General features: G+C 42.2%; 2 protein-coding genes across 24 annotated transcripts in view; one reads left to right on the top strand and one right to left on the bottom strand.

Moving 5' to 3' along the window:
- Positions 1-26,903, top strand: part of sxc (O-linked N-acetylglucosamine (GlcNAc) transferase sxc) — a 251,110-nt gene that overhangs the window by 149,578 nt on the left and 74,629 nt on the right. The window lies entirely within an intron of this gene.
- LOC147643039 (uncharacterized) lies at positions 7,256-8,012 on the bottom strand. Its single transcript, XM_086837123.1, has 2 exons — positions 7,888-8,012; positions 7,256-7,820 (listed from the first exon to the last, which is right to left on the bottom strand). The coding sequence occupies exons 1-2, from the start codon at positions 7,938-7,940 to the stop codon at positions 7,256-7,258; spliced, it is 618 nt and encodes a 205-aa protein (XP_086693249.1). The 5' UTR covers positions 7,941-8,012.

Raw genomic sequence — 26,903 nt, forward strand, 5'->3', positions numbered from 1 at the left:
CTAGCAGTACTACGTCGTCCGCGTATGCAACTGCTTTGACTCCACCCGTATTGAGATCTGTCAATATGGCGTTCATATTTGTGAGCCAGAGTAGGGGCGATAGTACCCCGCCCTGAGGTGTGCCTCTCTTCACAGTCCGCGTGAGGTGAGTGCCACTCAGTTCGGCTGTGATCGTCCTGCTCTTTAGCATGACTCCGATCCACTCTCTGATGCCTCTCTCAATACCTAGCAAGTTGAGGGAGTCCAGGATAGAGTCGGGGTTCACGTTATTGAACGCGCCTTCGATGTCTAGGAAGGCTGCCATCGTGTATTGTTTGTGTTGTAGTGTCTTCTCAACATGATGAACAACTACGTGTAGCGCTGTTTCCGTTGATTTTCCTCTGCGGTACGCATGCTGCGCATCCGAGAGTCGATGTCCTTCTAGAGATTCTCGGATGTGGACGTCCAGGAGTCTCTCTAGTGTCTTCAGGGCGAAGGAGGTAAGACTTATCGGTCTATAATCCTTTGCAAGGATATGCCCCCTTCTGCCCGGTTTCGGTATGAAAATGACTTTAGCCTCTCTCCACAGCAGTGGGACGTGCGTCAGTCTTAAACAAGCTTCATAAATGGCTTTTAGCCATTTGCAAATACTGTCCTTAGCTGATTGTAGCATTGCCGGTATTAAGCCGTCTGGGTCCGGGCTTTTACACTTATCGAAAGAATCTATTGCCCACTGGATTCGCTCAGTGGTAATGATGTCTTTCGTAGGTGTATCCATATGAGAGCTCGTTCCATCCTCGGGTTCCGAGTTCACTCTGAGGCTTCCTGGGAAGTGGGTGTCAACTAGTAGCTCTAGTGACTCCTCGATTGTCGTCGTAGCAGAGCCGTCTGCTCTGTTGATCAGGGTAGGGCTTGTGTGCCCCTTGGCGAGGATTTTGCTTACTCTCGCCGTGTCCTTTATGCCTTCCAGTGACTCGCAGTAGTTTTGCCAGGACTCTTTCTTGGCCTTGTATACTGCCTTCTTATAAATTTTTTGTGCCTCTTTGTATGATTCCCAATCCCGGGTTACATAGCTGTGGTTAAAGGACTTTCTCGCGCTCTTTCTGAGCTCGCTTAATTCCTTTGTCCACCACGGTGGGTATTGCTTCTTCGAGAATGTTAGCTTACAAGTCTCTTTGAAGGCGTTGTTCAGAATCTTAGTTAGGCCCTCGACCTCCTTGTCGAGTGCCTTTGCAGTGGATATAGTCTTGATCCTCCTGCCGGTTACTTTTGATCGGACAATTTCGCTGAAATTGTTCCAATCCGTCCTACGGGGGTTCCTTCTTGGCACCTGTTTCTTAACAGGTGTCGTTAATTCAAAGAAAATGTACCTATGGTCTGAGAAGGAGTGTTCTGTCGATACCCTCCAGTTCTCGACCCTGTAATTGTTCTGCTCTTTATGTAATGTGAGGTCTAACACCTCTTCCCAACCTTGAAAATTTTCCGTACTCGGAAAGATGAAGGTCGGCGTATTGCCCTTATTACAAATTGTTACGTTTCTACAGATAATATTGTCAAAGAGTGACTCACCTCTTTCGTTAGTCTCCGAACTCCCCCAGAGCGTGTGTCTTGCGTTCGCATCATACCCGAGCACCAGGGTCGTCTTCTTCACTTCCGCCCATTGCAGCAGCTTGACTACCGGCTCAGGCGGGGCCGGCTCGTCATGGGCCATGTACGCCGATGTTATAATGACTCCGCTCCCATCCGCCGCTACGAATCTGGCCACTGCTAGGTCAGGTGTGCTGAGATTGGGACAGAGAAAAGCATTAAAGTGATTCTTAATTACAATGCAAGCTCTCGACCTACCATTCGTTTGTGCCCAATAGTGTGTATCCTTGGATTCTCAATCCAGCGACTTGCCCGTCCCTGGTCCAAGGCTCCTGTATCAGGCCGATGTCGATATCCCTCTCCCTTAGAAGGATCGTGAGATTAGCTGAAGCGTGCGAGCTGCGCTTCAGGTTAATCTGCACGATTCTCGACATCGATGTTGGTGGGGTTGGCGTCGGGAGATTTGTCGTCGATGACCATGTCGTCCAACAATTTGTTGCTGTCATCGACGTCCTCCAGAATCTCGTCCGGCTCGGCCAAGAAGACCTTAATCTTGGCCTTCCTGATGCCGTACCTGACCTTGTGGTCCGTTGCCTCCAGCTGGGGCAGACAGCGCTGGTTGATCAGCAGGAGGAAAGGCTGACTCGCCTTCATCTCCTGCTCTGCTCTGAGGATGGTCCAGTCCTCCGTATTTATGTCTGGGTTCTGAGCCTTCAGACAGGCGATCACCCTAGCATGGTCAGTTTGGCCCTTTGGTAACCAGATGCGAGCTCTGGGTCTCCTTGGTATCTCCCTGGCGTGGACTAGCCTAATCTTAAGGCCAGCCCATGTGTCGCTGATCTTAGCCACACACTCCGCCAGGAAGCTTCGGGAGAACCCATCGTCGCACCTGATGACCCGGTGCCCTCTGACCACGTCTGAGGAGTCGAAGGAGGGGATGGGGCCGGTCGGCATGCTAACCAACCTGTCGGTCACCATGTCGGCCAATTTGGCCTCGATCTCCTCCCACTTCTCCGACAGCAGGCGACCGTCGTCATGGAGCTCGTCCACCAGTGCCATAGCCAGACTGTCTCTGGCCACCTCGCTAAACTTCTTTGCCTGGCTGACAAAGTTCGTCGCTCGCGGCTTACCCTGTGGGTCCTTCGCTCTCTTAGGTGCGCTTTCGCTCACTTCCTGTGAGCGAATTCGCTTTGCCTTCGAGGGCTGGAACGCCGCCGGGTTTGCCGCTTTGTACTGCTCAAATTCCGCGATCTCCGCAAGGAATTTGGCCTTGTCCTCGGCATCCCGAGGGTCAGTTTTGCCCTCAGCCTCGTTCTTGGCTATCTTGCCGAGAACGAAGCGGGCTCTGTTGACCCTCGCTCGTCTCTGATGGTGAGACATTTTCGCTATCTCTGAGGTGGTGCTCAGCTGAGCCCCACCTGTGTGTTTCGATTGGGGAGTGCTACTCGCTCTCCCCTCGGATTGCGACTCTTCTCCGTCGGTCTCCGATGCAATGTGAGATGCAGCGACCAGTCTCGGCCTCTGCAACTCCTTCTCGTCCTTCGTTGACAGTTTTTGGGGTTTATCCTCTCCCGGAAGTTCCGAAGCTCGGTTTGTAGTAGTCATCTCATTGCATTATCGCCCGCTTTGCTCGACCTGGCAAGCGCAGCGGGCCAGAGGGGGTTTGGGGCTTTGAAGAAGGTCGACCGCAGCTTCGCCCCAAAACTGCGGCAAGGCCACTTACGACCCAGGGTTGCCTGGCCCTGGGAAGGCTCCGTGCAGACACAGCTTGGAATTACCCCTCAGCTGCGAACCTGGAAGTCAGTGTGCACGGGTCGCATCACACACCTGACTTGAGGGGAGGCTAATTAAAGACTGCCTAAGTCCGCCCGACTACAATTGGTCAGCATCCCCGGTCGAGCCTCGACTGGGGACCTGCTTCCAGCCGCCCTCGCTTGGAGAGTATAGTCGCACTACCGATGGTGTACACAGTTACGGCAGATGACACAGTCATCCGTTGATCCCCCCTTAAAGTTATAAACTAAAGCTAAAGGTGGAGGGAGATTTAGCTAAATAGGCGTTAGGCTAAATTAATTTATGAAATTTATGTTTTTCTCTTAAAGGGTTACACAACCCTCAACGCCTGAAAATTGGAGGGTATTTAAAAAAATAATTTTCACAAAGCTATTAAAAATAAAACTTTTTAAAAATATATCAAAGTACATATTTTAAAAGGCAATAACTGTTCAGCTTGCTATAAATCTTTAATTCTTCCGTTTCACGTCTTTATACTTTTAGCGTCAGCAACCCAATGTCTCATTCCTATTTCTTATGCTACTTCCATTCATTTCTGTGAGCTATGCATACAATTGTATCTTTTAATGATATTCCTTAAGTTTGACAGACACGACTATATTAGTTATAATTCTAACGGGTATTTTCTTTTGCGTATTGCTCTTATACAGTGGGCTCTGTAACTTAATGTCTATCGTTATGTGGTACAGTAGGCCTTGCAGATCTATCCTGCCACACTCGGCCCTCCTGACTACCTGATCCCCTGATCGCAGCTTACAATCTTTATTAACAGTTGTACAATGATTTTAATGATTTCCTCATATTTATACGTATGTACATGTTGTGTTTGTTAGTCGATATCATCACTATTATTTAATTATGTGTAAGTTTTTTTTTTGCCTATCCAATGCGTAATATTTTGGATGCTCCAGACGCCTTGGTATGGGTTACGGGAACCTGAAATCCTTCTACGTCCTTCAATAAGAACCTGTCTACCTACGTATGGTCCCTTATTCTTCGGAATCTACTTCCTAGATACTCTTGCTGTGCTATCGAAATCCTTCACTACTACATAATCTCCTTTTTTATATTTATGCTGTTTTTTGGATATTTTCTAATTCTTCTAGTTTTTCTTTTAACTCGTCTACAATTTTTCCTTTCTGATCTATGCCAAAAAGTACTTTGCTTGGAATTTGTCTAATACTCCTGTGTTGTGTATTATTTAATGCATGTTCTTCTTTAGCTATAATAGTGTCCCAGTATATACCTTTCTCTGGTAGCTGATAGCTTTGCTATCATTGGTCCTAGACTCCTGTTAACCCTCTCGGCCTGCCCATTAGCCTGAGGTGATCCAGTCGCTATTTTCATGTGTTTGACTTCGAACTCCAATAAAAAATCATCAAACTCTTTGGAAGTGAAACAATTTCCCCTATCTGAAATTATGCATTTAGGTTTGCTGTATGCTCTAAAATAATCCTTTAGAGCTGTAATAACTTCCTTTGTGTAGTGGTTTTTGTGGTATATAAACGTACGAATTTTGTGAAACCATCGATAACCACAATAATATATTTTTTACTTTGCCGGTGGCCATCGGACCATAATGATCAATATGGATTAACTCGAATAGTTTGCTTCCTTTCGGAATGCAGTGTAGAAACCCTTCTTTATCTGATTTCGGGGAAAATGCTACACATTTTAAGTAATTTTCAATGTGGCTTAAACAGCTTTAGTGTTGGGAAACCAGTAAGTTTTTATACCCTTGCAGGGTATTATAATTTCAGTCAGAAGTTTGCAACGCAGTAAAGGAGGCACCTCCGACTATATAAAGTATATATATTCTTGATCAGGATCAACAGCCGAGTCGATCTAGCCTTGTCCGTCTGTCCGTCTGTCCGTTTCTACGCAAACTAGTCTCTCAGTTTTGAAGCTATCTGAATGAAACTTTGCAGTTAGTCTTCTATATACCCTTACTCGTATATATGTCGGAATGGGCCGGATCGGACGACTATATCATATAGCTGAATAGGAATGATCGGAAAATGTTTACAAAAAAAATTATACCATTTTTAGTTTTCAACAGAATTTGATCAAATTTGAGATATAGCCATTTCATATTATTCTAAAATTTTGTGTAAAATTTTATAAAAATTGGACGACTATATCATATAGCTCCCATAGGAACGATCGAGAAATTTGAGAGGAATGAGAATGGCGGTGGGTTGTCGGAAGACTGACAATCGCGGTGGCGATAACATTTTTAGTTTTCAACAGAATTTTATCAAATTTAAGATATAGCCATTTCATATTAATCTACAATTTTGTGTAAAATTGTATGAAAATTGGACGACTATATCATATAGCTCCCATAAGAACGATCGATAAATTAATTCAATTAAAAAGTATAACATTTTCAGTTTTCAACAGATTTTCATCAAATTTGAGATATAGCCATTTCATATTATTCTACAATTTTGTGTAAAATTTTATAAAAATTGGACGACTATATCATATAGCTCCCATAGGAACGATCGAGAAATTTGAGAGGAATGAGAATGGCGGTGGCTGTTATCGGAAGACTGACAATCGCGGTGGCGATAACATTTTTAGTTTTCAACAGAATTTAATCAAATTTAAGATATAGCCATTTCATATTATTCTACAATGTTGTGTAAAATTTTATGAAAATTTGACGACTATATCTTATAGCTCCCATAGGAACGATCGAGAAAATAATTCAATTAAAAAGTATAACATTTTTAGTTTTTTACAGATTTTCATCAAATTTGATACATAGCAATTTTATAAGAAATAAAAGAAATTAATTAAATTAAAGATTATAACTTTTTCAGTTTTCGCCATATTTTTATTTAATATGAGATATAGCCATTTTATTTTAATCTAAAATTTTTGCCCACTGTTGGCTGCTGGCCGGCTGGCCGTAGATTTCCCAATGATGAATTAGGAAGATTATGTTAGGAGGGTGACTGCCCTCCTTTTACCAGCTGGCCTAGGGACTCTGACAGGTGATGAATAATAAGGTTTAAACGACAGCTTGTCGGAGTTGAGTTGATGAGCAGTGGCTCTTTATTCAATGAATGTCAAATCAGAACTTAGTATAAAGAATAAACTTATAGCTAACAAAAACTCACAGCGGCCACGCAAATATGCAGTGTCTGCCGTCTGTGCACGAGTATCCGGCCCATTGCTGGGTCAGCAGTTTGGCCGGAGCGTTATTATAATGTCGACTATGGTCAACGACTCTGGTCTGGCTGACCACAGTTAACTTACATATATTCTTGATCAGGATCAACAGCCGAGTCAATCTAGCCATGTCCGACTTTCCGTTTCTACACAAACTAGTCTCTCAGTTCTGAAGCTATCTGAATGAAACTTTGTAGTTAGTCTTCTATATACTCTCACTCGTATATATGTCGGAACGGGCTGGATCGGACGACTATATCATATAGCTGAATAGGAATGATCGGAAAATGTTTACAAAAAAAATTATAACATTTTCAGTTTTCAACAGAATTTAATCAAATTTGAGATATAGCCATTTCATATTATTCTACAAATTTGTAAAATTTTCTAAAATTTCATAAAAATTGGACGACTATGTCATATAGCTCCCATAGAAACGATCGAGAAATTAATTAAATTAAAAATTATAACTTCAATTTTCAACAGATTTTTATCAAATTTGAGATATAGCCTTTTCATATTATTCTACACTTTTTAGTAAAATTTTATGAAAATCGGACTACTATATCATATAGCTCACATTGGAACGATCGAGAAATCAATACAATTAAAAATGATAACTTTTCCAGTTTTCAACAGATTTTCATTAAATTTGAGATATAGACATTTTATATTAGTCTTAAATTGTGTGTGAAATTTTATGAAAATCGGATTACTATATCATATAGGTGCCATACAAACCATCGTTAGAAGTGGTGAGAGGCAAATAAGCGAACCGGGAAATTCGGATGCGGATTGAGAGGACGAGGCACTGAAGGAGATGAAGAAGTAACGGGCTGGAGGTACGGAACTGAGGGAACGAACCGAGGCCATAAAGGGAGGTTCTGGCAAGACGACCGCGGTTAAGATTTATTGATGAAGTTTCCAGATAGCCGTCATACCGTCGCTTTGCCGCCGCCTTACCGACGCCAGAGCCGTAGCCCAGAGCCGCCACCAGAGACGCCGCCAAAGCTGCCGCCAGAGCCGTCGCCAGAGCTGCCGACTTACCGTCGCGAGAGCCGTCGCTCAGCGCCGCTAGAGCCGTAGCCCACAGCCGTCGCGAGAGCCGTCGCCCAGAGCGCCGCAGAAGCCGAGAGCGCCGCCAGCTCCGAAGCCCGAAGCCGCCAGTGGCTACATCCGATGAGTCCGTTCCGGCTAAAGGGTGAACACAAAGGTGTTGGGCATATTTTTGCCTTGGCAATACGCAGCCGCTTTCCAGACCGCCTATCTCGTTGGGGCCACTGATGAGGAGCAAAATGAAATTAGTTTTAGTGTTATTTATTTATTGTTAGTGTTAGTGTCGTTTACCTTGTCCTCCGCTTGGCCGTATCCAGGGTCCGAGATTTGTGGAACACAAGCATTGTGATCGAGGGGGAACGGAACAGAAGCAAGGCCGTTGTATTACATTTTTTCTCAAACACCCGAACCCTTCTAATTTCTTTTGGTGCTCCAGCAGGGACTAGGGACGAAAGAGGGAATCTTGTTTTGGTGGACCAATTGAGGCCAAGTTATTGAGGCGCTTCTCCTCCGGGAATTTAGAGTCCCCAAAAGAGGCAGCGTTGGCGCGAGCGCATCCCTGACTGAGGCCACGCCGGGAGTGAGGTGACCCCTAAGACACATCACTTACCTACCATGTTAAATACAAGGGCTACAATTTTGTTAAACAGCGATTAAATAGAAAAATGAACTTGTAGAGTAGAGTAGTTTACCTGGGGGAGATGAGCCGGTCCCCAGACTGCCTGGAACAGGTTCCGGCCCGCAGGAGATGGGTGATGCCCCTAAATGACCAGGAGGCATCACAGGATGGATGGGTGCGTCGTGGCGGGAAAACCAATGCTACCAATTCGTCCCAACAGTGTCGTCCGCACATATTTGTTTGTTTAGTTACCTTTTTTGTAATTAGTGAAGATAGTTTTGTTAGAGATGAGTGTTGTCTGAGACGTCCGACAAGTTCGATATACTATTGTGCGGACTGCGGGCGTTGGGTCGAAACCAGCCCTGGGCCTCATGAGCTAGCCCGGCGGAAGAGCAGTGTCGTAAAACTTTCTTGTTTCATTTTAAAACCTTAGTAACAAACACTGACTTCATATTGACCCTAACGCAACGTGTCGTTTTCCATACAATATTGTCGATGCTTGCTTCCAAAAAAAAGATTGCAATCCTCAACGAATTTGTGCGAACATGCACATAATCTCAATCGAAGAGGAGAACTGTGCTCTAATTGTAAATTAAATCTTATTTAAGTGCTTCGTTGTTTTCGGTCCCCATTAAAAACACTGGCTCATTTGCCAGAGTTAGGCGATTTGCCTATTAACTTCCGAGATCAGAGGCTTTTTACGAGCGACTCTATTTTGGTATCCAGCCTTTTTTATGACACGGCGTACAGTATCGTCAGAAACAGTTTTCGAGAAATTCTGTGTTATGAAAATATTTGGTTTGAATACAATTTTTTAACCCAGAGATATGCGGTATAAATTTTTGCGCCTTCAATATTTCCCTCGATTTTTGCCATCTTTTTTTTACATTTTCGTAGCGAATGCTTAAATTCTCAACGACTAGAAGAATTATAGAGCAACCATCGCCAAAACAAATCCATAAAATTTGGATAAACAACGAATGACGAACAAAATTTCCTAAGAAATTTCGGAACGGCAAAACTTTATAGTACGGTATGGAATGGGTAAAACTACATTTTAAAGCAGTGAGAGAGAGCAAGGGTCATATAGTTTAAAACGGCTGTTTGTCAGCGCCGTTTAAAAAGCCTTTATGGAGACACGAAATTAAAAAGAAAATTCCATGGTGTTAGGGGCTTCCCGACGCCACACTTTTAGTATTTTCCAGGCGGCTTCCAGAGAGATTACAAATTTTAATAAAACAAGCTGTTTTCGACCATTTGCCTCTCGCTCACACTTGCAGTTCCTTTAGATATTTTAAATTATATATCCCGACATAAAAAAAATATTCGTAAATGATGAGTGTAGAAGCTTAGAAGAGCTGATACAGTTAATATAATCAAAACAGTAAAGGGTTTCTTATGCATGTAATCCTGATTGCTGTCATACTAAGACGTCTGGGAGCTGTGCAAGGGAGGCGCCATGCAAATCGCTTTGGGACAAATATTAATCAAAAACGAGCCAACAAATGTTGAACGTGTTGTAAAAGTGCCGGGTCAACAAAGTTTGACCTCCAAAAATTCTTAATAACTATTAAAAAGTGCCGTCACACTTTAAAAGAATCAACTTTTTCGCGCTGCAAAACACTTTAAGAATTTCCATACCGTACTAAAGAATGCAATTTTTAATAAAACAGGCTGTTCTCGACCATTTGCCTTTCGCTCGTACTCTCAGCTCGTTAACTTATTTTAAATTAAAGATCCCGCCATGAAAGTTGTATTGGAGGGGACCGGCTCTAATTGCTGATAAACTCGGTTAATGAAAACACGGCAATACTTCAGATCAGATTGAAGGTATTTTGGAACTAAATAACATAGAACCACTAAGCAAGAAATACATAGAGAAGTCAAACAGTACAAAAAAGTACTATCACAAAAACGGCTGAGCCTGGAACCCCAGAGCACCCGAACGATATGTCTAGAACCCCAGAGTGCGTTCGGCTTTTTCGAGTTCGAAGCATTCGTTCGAAACCGAGCACAACTAGAATTTACTTGTCAGTGGCAGATCGACCGTAGAACGATGAGCAGTGGTGCGTTTCTTTGCGCTGTACTCTCGTTTCTGTGTATATGTGTATATGAGTACAAGCGCTCGCACGTTTGTATGCGTGTGCAAATTTCTGTATGCAGAGTCTTTTTCAAATATTTTGGACGGCCACAGCCAGTGCGCCGCGGCTCACTTGCTTATGACGTCACAGCAATACTTAGCGGCTAGCGCTTGCATTGGGGGACAAATTATAATTACTACTTATTTTAATTTAAGTTTTTTTTTTTCTGAAGGCATTGGGAGAAGTAGTAACTTGCAAGCAGAACGAGGATATTCTTTGGATCGGTGGTGATACTATCCTTGAACCATCAAGAGGAATCGGAAACTGGGGGATTTACTTGGATGCAGCAAAGTGTGATGCCGACCGTGGCATGTCGAACAGGGCGCTTGTGCAATCGTAGATTCTATGGTCTTTTGCAAAGCAATTCTGACATAAAAGCTTTTTCTGGATATAAGCCAAACGATCGTCATTCGCCATCAGAAAGAAGCTGTTACATATACGCACCGGACGGTTCTAATTTGAAAACAAATAACATGTTTTGGATATTGGAATTATCGTCGTTCTTATGGATTTAAGTATTCGCGGTGACACGTTGGAGGTTATTGGTTTGGATGGCTAGAGGCTGATTAAAAAATATTATTATTCAAAATATAACTTTTAAACATGATTTATTTAAAATTCATTTGTTGTCCCAACAATAAAATTTAAAAAAGTTTTTTTTTAAATATATAATACTAGCTGACCCGGCATTCGTACTGCCTCATCCTGAAATACTGGCTATTTATAAGGTTTAAATTTGATATTCACAGACACACACTGTTAAAATACAGTCTGTTAATTAATTTAAAGCTTTCTCATAAACTATATTTTTTGTTTTGTTTTGTGGTGCGTAAATAAACAAAGAAGACGGTTTTCCGACGCGCGAACACGCGACGTATAATTGTCCATGCGCGAAACAGGGAAACTCCAAGTTGATTCCACAAACTTCTAACGACTGTCCTTGCGATTTATTTATGGTCATCGCAAAGGCCAGACGCACTGGAAATTGTAACCGTTTAAAATCGAATGGTAAGTCCGTTGGAATCATCGGTATCCGCGGGATCAAGACATCCTCTCCTTTGTATTTTCCTTTTATGATTGTCGCCTCAATGACGTTATTCATCAGTCTTTTCACAGCCAGTCTTGTTCCATTGCATAGTCGAGGTTGATTAATGTTACGCAGCATGATGACAACTGATCCCACTTTTAACTGCAAATTGTGAGGTGGTAATCCAGGCAATTCCAGTGAATTTAAAAACTCAGTGGGATAGTTGACTACGTCATCCTGGTTCATTACGGTGTCGACTGATTTGAAGGAAACCAACTGTCCTGGAAGAAAATTCTGAATGGTCGCATTAAGATCCTCGACATCTTTATTTTTCGCTGCTAATATTGCTCGTTCACCCAGCCAATTATGGTTATTGAACTTTTGCGCTATATCTGGGAAAACTCGCTGAATAAGCTCCACTTTTGAGTCTGTGATGTGACAGAAATCTGTAGGTAATGTGATGAATCCGGTCGAGGTGTCCACTGCAACTTTATTATTTTCAATGTCTAACAACTGCTTCGCAAACACATTTGCAGTTTCATCTTGTTGCAAAAATACTCGCATGTTAGTTGTTAAGTGGAGTGTCTTTACGTACTGCCACAAATTTGATGATTTTAGGCATGCATTTAGTTCATCAGCAACAGTTGATCGGGGAATAACTGGAAGAGTCTGACGAAAATCACCTGACAACAGAATCATGGCCCCACCAAAAATATTTTGGTTGTCACGAAGATCTTTCAACGTTCTGTCCAGTGCCTCCAGTGACCCCTTATGGGCCATTGTGCATTCATCCCAAACAATCAATTTGCATACCTGTAGGATCTTGGCCATTGCGCTATTTTTGGCGATGTTGCAAATTGGTGTTTCGGTGATTTGCATGTTAGGTTAGGTCGTCTTCTCCTCGGCATCGTAAATTGTAATTGAGAAAATTTCCCGCTTATTTAGCAGTAAAGTGTCACTATCACAAAAAAGAGCACATTACTTGGAATGTCACTATCACAAAGGATCACCAAAGTAAAGAAAGTTCTCGCGCACGTAGCCACAAAGATAGAAGGATGCACTCATAGATATCGTAACTCGTAATACAATATAATATCGTAATACTTTTTTCCGTGCTCTGACTGAAAAGCGACAGACAGGATGGATTGACATATTAGTTGGTTGTCAAATCTAATGTCAAATATTATGATTGCGTTCAGAAATTTAACTTAAGATTTATAATTTAACGTTTGTGACAAAACTTAAGATTTATCTTTCGATTTCTATATAGTCTTATTAAAAAAATAATCTGACAGATTAACAACTGAAGTTAGCTAAAATTAATTTTCTCGAAGCTATATGAAGCTGTGAGACTATGCAATTTTGTTGCGTTCGCGATTCACTTTCACTTTTTTTGAGTTTCGGAACGCGATATTAGATCCTCCAACACGCATGCGAATTTGAACTTTATACAGCGGTAATAAATTACAAATTGACTCTCCATTTTAATTAGAAAACGTTTGTATGGGAAATAGAAAAATACTGTTTTGAGGATTTTCCCGGCAATTAATCGAATTTTTCTCACCTTTTAAACCTTCCCTAGACCTCCACGAATAATTCAAGACCAAGATAAGATAAATCCGTTCAGCCATTCTCGAGTTTTAGCGAGACTAACGAACAGCAATTCATTTTTATATCTATACTATTATATAAAGAGGTAATGTAAGTTTGTTTGTATGTATTGAATAGGCTCCGAAAGTACTTGGCAGATTTGAAAAATTCTTTCACTGTTGGAAAGCTACATCATTCCTGAGTGTTATAGGCTATATTTCATTTAAAAAAAAAATAGGCATCCTTACTAAAATTAAGATAACGTAATCCAAGGTGTTAAAAAAATATCAAAAATCTACCTTACATCTACCGCCCTCTACAGGCAGACAAAGCATTTCCTGTCAAACATTCAAAACATATTGAAATAAGGAATTGGAGATACAAATTTTATTTTTTTTGTTCAGGTTCAGTAAGAAACGAAGTCATGCCACCCAAGAAGTCGAGTTTGGGTCGTCGTACTCGCAATACAAAAGCAAACAGACGTAAGATTACGAATATGAGTGACGAAGAACGGGCCTCCACAGAGAGAGACGCAATGTCGTTATTGGTCGGATGCATCAGGTCTGCATATACTGTCAGGCTCCTTCGATTGAATCAGACGAAACTTCGGTCCGAGGAATATATCCATTTGCGGGATGCTGTGATGAATGACCGTAATACAACCAACGTTGGAAAGCTCACGATTTTGCCATCCTCATACATAGGTAGTCCACGCCAAATGCATGAATATGCTCAAGATGCCATGGCATATGTTCGTTCTACGGCCGTCCAGACTTATTTATCACCTTCACATGCAATCCAGCTTGGGACGAGATAGTACAGCTGTTATTTCCTGGACAATCGTATAGGGATAGGCATGACATCACAGCCCGTGTTTTCAGACAAAAGCTCAAGTCACTGATGGATTTTATTGTGAAACATGGAGTTTTTGGATCTGTGCGCTGCTGGATGTATTCAGTAGAATGGCAGAAGAGAGGATTGCCGCATGCGCACATACTGATTTGGCTGCATGATAAAATTACTCCAGACGAAATCGACGATGTTATATGCGCTGAGATTCCATGGGCCGAGGTTGATACGGATTTGCATGAAGTTGTCATCAAGAACATGATCCATGGCCCATGTGGTACCCTCAACCCATGTTCACCATGCATGGTAGACGGGAAGTGTTTCAAGGGATATCCTCGAGCATTTACAGCCAACACCGTAACAGGGGACGATGGATATCCTCTGTATAGGAGACGGTCAACTGAAGATGGAGGGACTTCGGCAAATTTAAACATGAGAATTGGTGATATTGAGGTAGACAATCGTTGGGTGGTTCCATACTCAACACTATTGTCAAAATCATACAAAGCGCACATCAACGTAGAATATTGAAATTCCGTGAAATCGATTAAATATATCTGCAAGTACGTGAATAAAGGCAGCGATATGGCAGCTTTTGGTGTTCAGGCAGTAAATGGTGACAACAATGCAGTACGAGTTCTCGATGAAATATCTCAATACCAGGCTGGAAGATACATAAGCAGCAACGAGGCTGCATGGAGAATTTTTTCATTCCACATTCATGAACACTATCCAGCTTTAGTTCACTTGGCAGTCCATTAGGAGAATGGTCAACGTGTCTATTTCAAAGAAAGAAATGTGCAAGAAAGAGTCCTGAATCCGCCAGCGACAACTCTGACTGCCTTCTTCACCTTATGCCAGGAAGATGATTTTGCCAGAACCTTGATGTATTCAGAAGTGCCCTCTTAACCATAATATGCCCAGCAGGTGGTCAACTAGCTCATATACCGAGGATACCGATGATCCAAAATGATATGACAGTCCCATTTAAACGGCTTCAATTTCCGGTAAAAACATCTTTCGCATTAACAATTAACAAGTCACAAGGCAAAACCTTCGAATTAGTATGGATTGATGTGCGAAAGAAATGTTTTAATCATGGTCAACTGTATGTTGGTCTATCGCGAGTCGGAGCCAATAAAAATCAATTTATTTTGCTGCCACAAAATAAAACATCAAATATTGTTTACAGAGAAGCTCTAACAAAATAAATGTATTTTCTTTTAGGGTTATGACCTCAATAATTGAAAAAAAAAAAATTAATAAAGGATGAATATGTGTCATATTATTATTATTATTATGAATGTGTTAAAATTGACAAATCTAAATGTAATGTTTAATGCCGTGCGAAGCCGGGACGGGCTGCTAGTATATAGATAAAATAGGAATGATTAAAAGTTAATATGAGAGTTACACTGAGATAGCAAAATAATAATTGTCAACGTTACTACTACACTTGATGCATAAACAATAATGATGGCCGACAACTGTGTAGGGAGTGAGAAAGAAAGGGGACCGGCTTCGTTCTCATCCCTACTCCTTGCTGTTTACTGGGTCAGAAGTGACACCTGTAGACATCTGGCGGGGATAACTAATTAAATGACGATTGATCAGTTTTCGAGGATAAATGATTAAATTACTAAAATAGCTATTAAAAAATAAGGGTTGATCGTAGAAGGGTGAAAATTGAGGATTGTATGTATTTTTGTATGTTGTATCATAAAAAAAGAGAAATTAAAAATTTTGTCTAAAAAATAAAAATAAAAATTTAGGGGTGGACTACCCCTAACATTTAGGGGGATGAAAAATAGATGTTGGCCTATTCTCATAGATACCGGATAAGCACAAAAAATTTCATCAAAATCGGTCAAGCCGTTTCGGAGGAGTATGGCAACGAAAACTGTGACTCGACTTTTTTGGTGGCATGACTTCGTTTCTTACTGAACCTGAACAAAAAATAAAATTTTTATCTCCAATTTCTTCTTTCAATATGTTTTTAATGTTTGACAGGAAATGCTTTGATTTGCCTTTAGAGGGCGCAGTAGTAGGGGCACGGGGAAACGCTAAAAAAAATAGATATATTCGCAACCGCAGATAAGCTATCAACATCAAAAGTAGTCAATAACCGAGCTGGAACCTCAACGCATGTTCTCTAAAAATTTGGGCTTAAACGGTTCAGAACTTTTCAAGTTTCTTCTTTCAATATGTTTTGAATGTTTGACAGGAAATGCTTTGATTCAGCTGGCTGCCTGTAGATGGCGCAGCAGTAGGGGCACTTGGAAATGCTAAAAATATAGATATATGCACTACCCCTAACATTTAGGGGGATGAAAAATAGATGTTGGCCGATTCTCATAGATACCGGATAAGCACAAAATTAAAGCACAAAAAATAAGCACAAATTTCATCAAAATCGGTCAAGCCGTTTCGGAGGAGTATGGCAACGAAAACTGTGACACGAGAATTTTATATATTAGATTTTAATTTAAAGTAATATATATATTATATATATGATTAATTTAATGGTATAGCAAAACTTATATATATATATATTTGTAATATATCATAGTGGTATTTCTTACACTTATTTTCAGTTTTATGTTTCAACCCGTTCTTCTAAGATGCTGGGAATTCAGAGGGACCAATACACAATATCAAAAATACTTTTAAAAAATATCGCAGTATTTTGAGAAAAAATATCGATGTATTGATATTTTTTCAATAGCCCTAATTTGTGCCGCCATACACGGTGTATCAATCGAAGAAGAAAAATATGCTTTAATTTCGAATTAAGTCTTATTCAAGTGCTTCGTTTTTATACCCTTGAGGGTATTATAATTTCAGTCAGAAGTTTGCAACGCAGTGAAGGAGGCACCTCCGACCATATAAAGTATATACAAATTAGTGTTATTCATATAATGAATGTGGAACTGCCGTCGGCAACGCAAGCTTCACTGGCAGTTGTGGGTGGTCACAGGGGGGGGGGGATGTCAGGCCCACTGTTGGCGGCTGCTGGCCGTAGATCTCCCAATGATGAACTAGGAAGATTATGTTGGGAGAGTAACTGCCCTCCTTTTACCCGCTGGCCTAGGGACTCAGACAGGTGATGAATAAGGTTTAAACGACAGCTTGTCGGAGTTGAGTTGATGAGCTGTGGCTCTTTATTCAATGAATGTCAAATCAGAACTGAGTATAAAGAATAAACTTATAGCTAACAAAAACTCACAGCGGCCACGCAAATATGCAGTGTCTGCCGTCTGTGCACGAGTATCCGGCCCATTGCTGGGTCAGCAGTTTGGCCGGAGCGTTATTATAATGTTGACTATGGTCAACGACTCTGGTCTGGCTGACCACAGTTAACTACTCCCCCTATAAGTAAAGACCGCCTTCGGCCGTCTGTAATTCAGCGATAATTTGCCTTATTTGACCTGCGGATTTCGTTGCCTTAGAAAAATGCCTATAAGTGAGCCCGATGCAAATGAGTGCTCTGCAATAGTTACAATAGTTGCTGCAAGACGTGTTCGGTTGTTATCGATCTCTTCTCTGAACTCTTTGATGAACTCCAAGTTTCGTTCACTCAAGCGGTGAAGATACGGGAGACTGAGGACACCTTGGGTGGCGGTGATGTTCAATAGGGGAAGACTTGCTGTCCCTGGAGCTCTCTTCTGGGTGTTATCGTGGTTGATGAAGAGTGTGTCATTTATCGTGGCCTGTTTGTCAAAGGTAATGAGGTGTGTGCCGTGAGTCCATGTTTCTGTGCCATTGTCCACTTGCACTTTGGCCGACCTGTTATTGATGATTACAATCCCTTCGTCCACATAGGTTATCGGGTACAGGTCACTCTCTTGTATTCGGCAGTGTGCTACCCCACCGTCGTGTAGTTCTTTGGCGCACGTACTCTCTGAAGCCAGGTGGCAGAATGCGGCTCCCGGTGATACGGAGCAGTTTTTAATGGAGTAAATTCCTCCACTGCTTTCGGCTATGACGTTGTCTATTATCTGCAACATAGTCCCACCATGGGCATCTGGAAAACTTTAATCTTTTTGCAGGATAGTTTAATTTTGGGAAATTTTATGATAAAATGTAAAATGTTAGCGGACTGCAGAATTTTTACAGACGAGACGGACAAAAGATTCCTTATAGGTGTGTCGAAGGGTTCCTCAAGCCAAACTGTTTTAAAGTCTTCATGATCTCAAATGTTCGGACTAACAATATTAATTTTGGCTAGGGTTATTGCGAGCATTAAATTTTGTAATTCCTTCATCAACATGCGGTTTCTAGCAAGCAGTGTCTCGTATAAATGTCCAGTGTCTACTTGTGAGCTTTTAGCTGATCTCAAGATTGAATTGACGGTATAGGAAAGCTGATTAATTTGGTTTTGGACTTTAGTGTTTATTTCAATCTGTCTATTGCTTGCCTTGACTAACTTCATTTCAGAAAATCTGATTTTCTCTAGGTCACTGGCATCCGGAGTCCCTGCTACGAGCTTTAGCATTGATCCTAAGAAATCCAAGCTCCTAGCTACTCTGTGATAAACGCCCAACGACTCTAACAAGTCCTGGAGGTGAGCGGTGTCCACGCTCAGAAGCTTTTTCATGTGGGATAGCGGAAACATGTCGATCATATTATTTGTCTCCTCTATTAAGCGTAAGCGAACTCCTCCCATACTAGGATTTCACCATCCACGATGGGGATGTTCCTGGCCTGTGAATAATCAGTAACGTGGGCCGACGCCAAGGATAGGAATATGCAAAGTGTTGGTCCAATCCTGTGAAATTAAACTTTAGCTATTTTTATGCTTATAGAGGGTTTTCCCATCACCAATTAAATGAACTTAAAACAACTTATGCCAGTGGCTATAAACCTTACAGTAAGAAAGAGTGTGCGCCAAGTGGCTTGAAGGTGTAATAAACTAATGAATAAAAAACATAAATGACATTGTTGGTAGCATCATTTAAGATTGTCCTTGTGGACCACCCTCCCCTTAATGAGGACCGTGGTCCCCAGGTCCGCTTCTACGGCTCTCTCCTCACACAAGAGTGTGAGTTTATTTCCTAGCCTTCTGTTGGACTTTACCAATACCTTTTCGCCGACTTCGAATATTCTGCATTGTCAGGAGGCATTCTCCCTGGTCCTGAGCGTGTTTTGCGCCTTAATGATCTTATTCCGGACCTCCGTTTGTGGGTCATCTGGGTGCTGTTGCACGATGTCGACTGGTCGTTTGTTAACGACAGAGTGAATTGACATATTATATTTGGCGGTTGCCAATAGAATAATTTCCACAGTATCAGTTATCCCCTTGTCGATCTTTAAGCACCGAGCAAGCTCCAGGAGGGTGCTATGAAAGCGCTCCACTTGCCCATTTGAGACGCTATGGAGTGGCGGTGCATTTGCAATGCTAACGCCAAAATGGTTGTCAAGCATGGCTGAGATAGTATGTGAGTTTAACGATGGTTCGTTATCGCAATAGACTACTCTAGCCGTAGGGAAAAAATTCATGATTTGTTGTATGGCTGGTTTAAGATCTTCTATTGTCCTAGAGTGTACATGTTGCACAACTGCGAACTTCGAAAACTTGTCGATGCAAGAGAGGACGTATTTTTTGTCCGTGGAAAAAATATCAATATGTAGCAATTCTCCCACATGAGAGGGGATCGGAGTCTCGCCTAGCTCATGTTTTTTTGGGTGACTATCGTACTTGGCTTTCGCACATGTTTTGCAGCTTGCTACGATTTCGGTAGCTAACTTGGCCATCTTTGGAAAGAAGTAGGAGAGTACCTGCTTACCATTTTCTTGGGCCGATCTGTGAGCCCTATTGTGCTCGACGGTGAGGATTTCCCGTCTTTCAGGAACTGCAAAAATATCCGTTACACGGTTTTAGCAGTGCCAAAATTTGATGGCTGGAAATTGCCGAACCAATTCGTCCTATATCATTGCCAGCGTGTGCAAATCACAATAAATGGCGTTTACGCCCTTTGGAACGATTATGTCTGCGAGTTCATCAATTAATGACTCTTTGCATGCCGTCTCTTCTTTCCAAAGAGGACGAAGCTGCATTTCGACGGAAAGCGTGCGTCCTCCACAGTTATCTGGTTTTGAAAGCAATTCAGGGGCTTAAACGTAGTTTCAATTGTGTGGGTGAGCGACAGCTCACTGTGAATTGTGGCTGCGCTAGAAAAAGCTTCTTCCTCTCCCAGAACGTTAAGTTGCTGTCTTGAGAGGGCATCCGCAACGATGTTTTCTTTGCCGGGCTTGTAAAACATTTTGGCACCGGACTCGTCAATGCGGGCTTTCCATCGTTTGATTTTCGAATTCGGATTGGATTCCGATACTACGAATGTCAAAGGTTGGTGGTCAGTATAGATATTTATATCTTTCACTGCATATAAGTATTAGCGTAATTTGGCCAGTGCCCAAACTATGGCTAACAGCACACGCTCGTTAGTAGCGTAGTTAACCTCCGTGTCTTTCAATGTCCTTGAGATCATTGTTATTGGGCGTCCCTCTTGGGACAATACTGCGCCAATGCCATGGGCCGAGGCATCTGTCGTTAGATCAAATGCCTTTTTGTAGTCGGGATATCTTAGCATCACGTCGTCGGATGCCAGGATATTTCGTAGTTTCTGGAACGCTTGTTGTTGCGCCTCAGAGAACTGAACCGGAATGTTTCGTGACCTGTGTTTACTAACTGTTCCGTTTTCCCCTTTCAGGATGTCCGATATAGGCCTCGCTATCGCTGCGAAGTCCTTAATGAAACATCGATTGTAACTCGCTAGGCCTAGAAATGATCGTACCTCAAAAACGCTTTTGGGTTCCGGAAATTCTTTCATGGCCTTTATTTTCTCTGGGTCTGTTGTAGCACCGTTACAAGGTGACTATAAACCCAAGGAAGCTCACACTTTTCTTAAAAAAGCTGGATTTTTCTATCGATACTCTCATGTTCGTACGTACAGGCTCTTAAGAACCCAATCTACGTGCTTGATGTGAGAGTTTTCGTCTTCCGAAAAGATGATTACGTCGTCAACGTAAACATAACAGAACTTGCCGATCTGTTCCCGTAGGATGTCGTCGATGGTTCTCTGGAAAATGCTACCTGCATTTTTGAGACCAAACGGTTGTCTGCGGAATTCATATTTCCCCCCATTCACTGAGAAAGAAGTTTTTTCTCTGTCGCGCTCTGCGAGTATGATTTGGTGATAGCCAGACTTGAGACTCCAGCGTTGAGAAATATTTAGCATTACCTAGGTTGCCTAATATCATGTTAATATTTGGCATGGGGTACTTGTCGGACACGGTTCTTTCGTTTAGCTTGCGAAAGTCAATAACTACTCGCATTTTCCGGTTGCCATGCTCATCGGTCCCTTTTTTATCCACAACCCATATCGGATTGTTGTAGGGGGATACCGACTTCTGAATTATCCCGTTTTTAAGCAGATCCTCAATCTCTTTGTTGACGAAATCCGCTGCTCCCATGGGGTACGGGTATAATTTCGCGTATATGGGCTCCTCACTAACTGTTCTGATGGTAGCTACCACCGATGTGTTATAAGGCAAAGCCTCGTTGGGGTTTGCGAACGCCTTTTTCCTTGTCTTCAGCATTTTCAAGAACGAGTCTTTTGCCGATGGCGGTGCATCTGAGCAGTTCACACTGGTGAAATTACGTCAGTGCAAGTGTGGAAATCGATTTTCTCAGCCTCGGTGCCCCAATTTAGGCTACCGGAAGCTAGGCATAGCGTTGCCCCTGCCTGTTTTAATAAGTCAAGGCCGATTATTCCATCAAAGGAGGATAAGTCCGGTAGTAGGAAGTACGTACTCTTCAAATTAAATAATGACACAAAGCATTTGTTTGTGAATGTCGTATCGCCTTGAAGTGAATGAATGGTGAAGGGGGAATCGACGGGGCGAACGCCTTTTAAACCTTCGTGAGGTCGGATGAAATTTTTCGACGCGCCCGTGTCGATGAGGAACTTCATTTCTTTCCCCGCTACTCTTCGTCTGATGACGGGCAGCAGGGATTTCCCCCTAGAGAAATTAATCATTTCTAAATCATATTCGGAAATGGCGTCATCGTCGACTTTGGCCACCGCGCTGGAAGCTGCGGCTGCGTACGTACCCTCAGCCTGATCTACGCTCTGAGCGATATGATTAACCCTTTGTCTTTTGTGAGGGCCTGAACGACCGGAGGAGGCCGGCTTCCCGTTTTGGTAAGCCTGTGTCTGGGTAGGTTGTCTCATCCTGGAAAGAGATGGGTCAATATCCATCGGTTCCTGGTTATTCTCTTGCGGTGCAGAATGCACTTGCGCCCTGTGCTGTTTGCTAAAGTGCGGGGTTTTACCGGCACCGAACTGCTGATTTGCATGGGAGAAGGATTTTTCTTGTTGACGATCTTGTGGCTTTGGGGTTTGCCTACGATCCCTATCCTCTTGGCTTTTTGCAAACGAAGTTGCGAAGGTGTATCTTTCGTGGTTCGATTCCACCTCTTGAGCCAATGCCAAAAGGACATCGGAAAGACTGCGTTTGAGTCCTGAAATAAATACACGGAGCGCGTCATCTCGGAACTTTTCGCATAGAATTCTTGCCGCTGACGCTTCGTACGACATCGTGGCGTTGTTAGTAACCAAGGTGAGCTTTTTCTCAACCTCGTCATAATATTGTAGGAGAGTGAGGCTTCCCTGTCTGAGGGTACCCATCTCCTGCTCGATGACGTGAATCTGGCGTTTGTCACTATATGTGAAATCGAGGCGGTCTATGATCGCATCGAAATTCAATATAGTGCCAAACGAAGATAGCACCGCATCGGCAGGGCCTCTTATTTTACTTCTAATTATTACGACCGCCTGATAGTGGCGTGAGCTATTTACGTAGTTTCTAAATATGAAATATGCGGCTACTGCCGCCTGCCGCCAAGAGACATACGTCTCTTGTGCTCCCGTAAATTCGGGCAAGCATTTTACGGCATCCAGGGGCTCGTTGCACTGGACGTCGCCTGTGATGTCAATGGGTTTGTACACCTTGATTTTAGGAGCTGCCGCCTGTACGCGTTCCATTTGCACCGCTGCAACTTGGGCGGCCAGCTCCTCTATGGTTTTGCGCAAGTCTGCTTCTCTACGCTGGGCTTCGCCGGCCGCTTTTGACAGAGCATGGGCAACGGCGGCCTGAATTACTTCCTTAAGCTGGTTTGGGTCCATCGTTCTTACAGAGGGGGGTTTAGGGGGTGCCCGAGTTGGGGTGGAAGTATTTTCCCTAAACTGTGAGAATGGACAGCTCATAAATGGCAATGTCAAATTCCCTTGATAAAGAAACACTCGCCTAAGCTATTTTGCCGATGAGGACAGTTGGCATGGCGAGGGGTACGCGGGGGGACGGGGCCTCCGCCTTAATAACGATGTATGTGTGCAAGCTCGTCGAACGAAGCTGCCGCCTTGTCAGGCACTGGCAAGGTCAGGGGTGCGCGGGGGCTGAGCTTCCGCTACGATAAACAAAGAAGTAAAAAACAAGAAATTGCCACACAAATGCATATGCATATATACATATATATACATACATACATACATATAAAAACTTAATAAAATATCTGCTGAGTACACCATGCGAAAAAATGTTATCAGGCCGGCGAAATTAAAACGCGCCGTACCACAACTATGAGCGACAAAAGAATTTTTAATGCGCCCTATTTGTACTGGGTAATTGTGTTGTTAATTAAATTTTTCCACAGGGAAAATAATGTGCAATAATATTATGATATTTATTTGTTAAATATTGGGGGTAAATCTCCTCCACCGGAGGATCGTCAGGCCCACTGTTGGCTGCTGGCCGGCTGTCCGTAGATTTCCCAATGATGAATTAGGAAGATTATGTTGGGAGGGTGACTGCCCTCCTTTTACCCGCTGGCCTAGGGACTCAGACAGGTGATGAATAATAAGGTTTCAACGACAGCTTGTCGGAGTTGAGTTGATGAGCAGTGGCTCTTTATTCAATGAATGTCAAATCAGAACTGAATATAAAGAATAAACTTATAGCTAACAAAAACTCACAGCGGTCACGCAAATATGCAGTGTCTGCCGTCTGTGCACGAGCATCCGGCCCATTGCTAGGTCAGCAGTTTGGCCGGAGCGTTATTATAATGCTGACTATGGTCAACGACTCTGGTCTGGCTGACCACAGTTAACTTGTATAGGTGAATGAAATGAAAGCAGGTATTACTTCATTGTTTTTTAATATTAATATATATATTTTATATTGCATGGATTCCTAGTCATCGAAGTTCTATCTGCAAGGGTATATAAACTTCGGCGTGCCGAAGTTAGCTTCCTTTCTTGTCTATAGATAATTCCGTTTCTCATCTCAAAAAATTTATGTTCTAACTATTATTATTCTCTATTATTATTCTCTAACTATTTTTTAATATTTTTAACTCTTGGATCCTTGGTTTGACAAATTACTAAATTATCTTCAAACAAATTCGACTGTACTATCAAAATATTCGTGCATCTACTTAGAGCGTCGACATGCTGCAGTCTTTTGCCCTCTCTATGAACGAGCTCATAGTCGTAATTTTGGAGCTCTAACGCCCACCTGGCTATTCGTGGATTAAGCTCAATTTTATTAAGCGTTGGGGTGAGTGAATTGCAGTCAGTCACAATTTTGAAACGTTTCCCACGTAAATATAATCTAAATCTGCGCAATACGTGAATAATGGACATAGTTTCCAGCTCGAAACTGTGATATTTAGCCTCTGCTACGGGTGTGCGCTTCAAAAAATAAAATATGGGGTGTAATTTTCCATCTTCCTTTTTTGACATAGTACCGCGCCAAAACCGGAAGGGCTTGCATCACAGTGCAGTTCTACGACGTCTTTGTATTTGTAAATTGCCAACACAGGGGCTTGCACCAATTTATCCTTGAGCGATAAAAAGCAGTTCATTTCCTTTTCCTCAAACTTAAATTTTTCATCTTTCCTCAAAAGATCATATAATGGTTTCGCTAAGAAGAGAAATTTCGAGAAATCTTTTATGAACCGACCTAAGTAAGAACACAAGCCCGGAAATTCTGAATGGCTTCTATCCCTTTATCATCTGCTTTTATGCCTTCGTCATTTATAATGAATCCTAAATATTTGATATTCGACTGAAGGTACTCACACTTATCCATTCGCAATTCTAACCTGTTTTGAGCTAATCTGAGAAAGACATCCTTCAAGATCTCCAAATGTTCCTCTATCTCCCTGCTGGCGATCATAATGTCGTCCATATACACTATTACTTTATTGTCTCTGATAACATCCTCGAAAATCTTGTTTACAAATCTCTGAAACACCGCTGACTCAGTTTTAAGGCCCATTGGCTTTCCGAGAAATTCGAATTGACCTAACGGTGTAAAAAAAAAATATACCGATTCCTTATTAACAAAAACGTGAAAATAACTATTCTTTAAGTCAAGCTTCGTGAACACTTTTTTATCAACTAATTTGAGAGATCATCGATGAGCGGAATTGGATAACTGTCCGTTATTAACATCTTTTTGAGTTTTCTAAAATCTAAACACAATCTAATGTCTCCTGTCTTCTTTTTGACTAACACTACGGGTGAAGCAAACTCGGACTCGCTGTGCTGTATAATTCCCTCTTTTGAATATTCGTCCTGCAGTCGCTGTAATTTTTTTCTTCTCTGAGTAAGCGAGTCGTCTTGGGGCACAGATAAAAGGCTTATATGTTTCTAAGTTTAGTTTAATTTCACATTTAACTAATGGTTCCTTAGGCTTTTTTCTCTAAGAGTAGTACTAACTGTTTCGCAAACCGTTTCACTAACTAAGGGGCTAACCGTTTCACTAGCTGTTTCACGAACTGTTTCACTAACTAAAGGGCTAAACGTGATAATTCTCAAGGTGTCTAGATCCAGTTTTAATTGGCAGGCTTCCAAAAAATTTCTTACAAGAACTACAGCATGACTCATACACTTGTCTGGGACCACGTATATATAAAAATAACATTTTATTTTATTTAAAAAAAATGTAACACAAAATTCTTCCGAATATACAGGGTGCAGCAAGAAAACTTGCTGATTTTAGAGGTTATAAAAAAAAAGTAGTTGACATACCATTAAAAATTTTTGTTATTCTTGTAACACACATGCTGACGTTTTCATTATACAGTTTTGAAGATTACATCGGACAAGTGATGGCCGCCGTTTTCAATGCACTGAGATACCCGATTTTCGAAGATCAGCTGAACTCTCTCAAGCATATCGACGGGTATCTTTGCGATTGCTTGCCGAATGTTTTTCTTCGATGAGCTAGATGGGATTTTGACACATTCCCGCTCTCCCTGAATGTTTTCACCCACGAAACAATCGACTGCCGGCCAGGAACGCAACCTGCAGGATGAATGTTGAGTTGAGTGGCAATTATGGAACGACCGTTGGAAAAGTAAGCCCCGCAGGCAAATGCGCGCTGCTCTTTCCTCCAATGCATGATGTCGACTGACTGCGGAGTAGACGAAACTTCAGGAAGTCCCCTAAAACATGAGACACTCCCCACCCTTACCCGACCACTACCGCCGCTTAGCGCCAGAAACAAATTATCAAGTTTTCGTGCCGCACCCTATATGTAGTTGGCTTTTGTTAAGCCCGAAGTAATTTTCAGTAGCAGCTTCTAATTCAACTTCCCCTGATATGCTGCTCAACTTTGCAAATGACATTTTTACCCCAAATGCTGCGATTAGCTGCTCGCAAAAGTAATCGGCTGACACCAACATGCGCGTGGCGTTTGCATGAAGCCAGTGCTGAGCATTTCCCTTCAACCTGGCAATCAAAAGCATGTGCATTCAGCCGTCGTTCAAGTTGTAGACCTTGCCGATGTTTCGAAGCTGCATGACCCAGCTATGTGCACATACACTGCCATCATACTTTATGGTTTTTAACGTCGCTGGAACTTTCTATGTTATCCGTGATGACGTCATGAACTTGGTGAACATGTATGGATTTGTTTGCATCGTCTATGGCCGTTTGAATTTGCTGCAAGACGGCCATGCAGGCATCTATCTCTTGTCTTATTTTCTGCAACATGGCTTTCTCTGCGTCAACAA

Source organism: Drosophila serrata, unplaced genomic scaffold, assembly GCF_035046125.1.
Source record: "Drosophila serrata isolate PLE 108 unplaced genomic scaffold, ASM3504612v1 contig_296, whole genome shotgun sequence".
NCBI classification, from domain to species: domain Eukaryota; kingdom Metazoa; phylum Arthropoda; class Insecta; order Diptera; family Drosophilidae; genus Drosophila; species Drosophila serrata.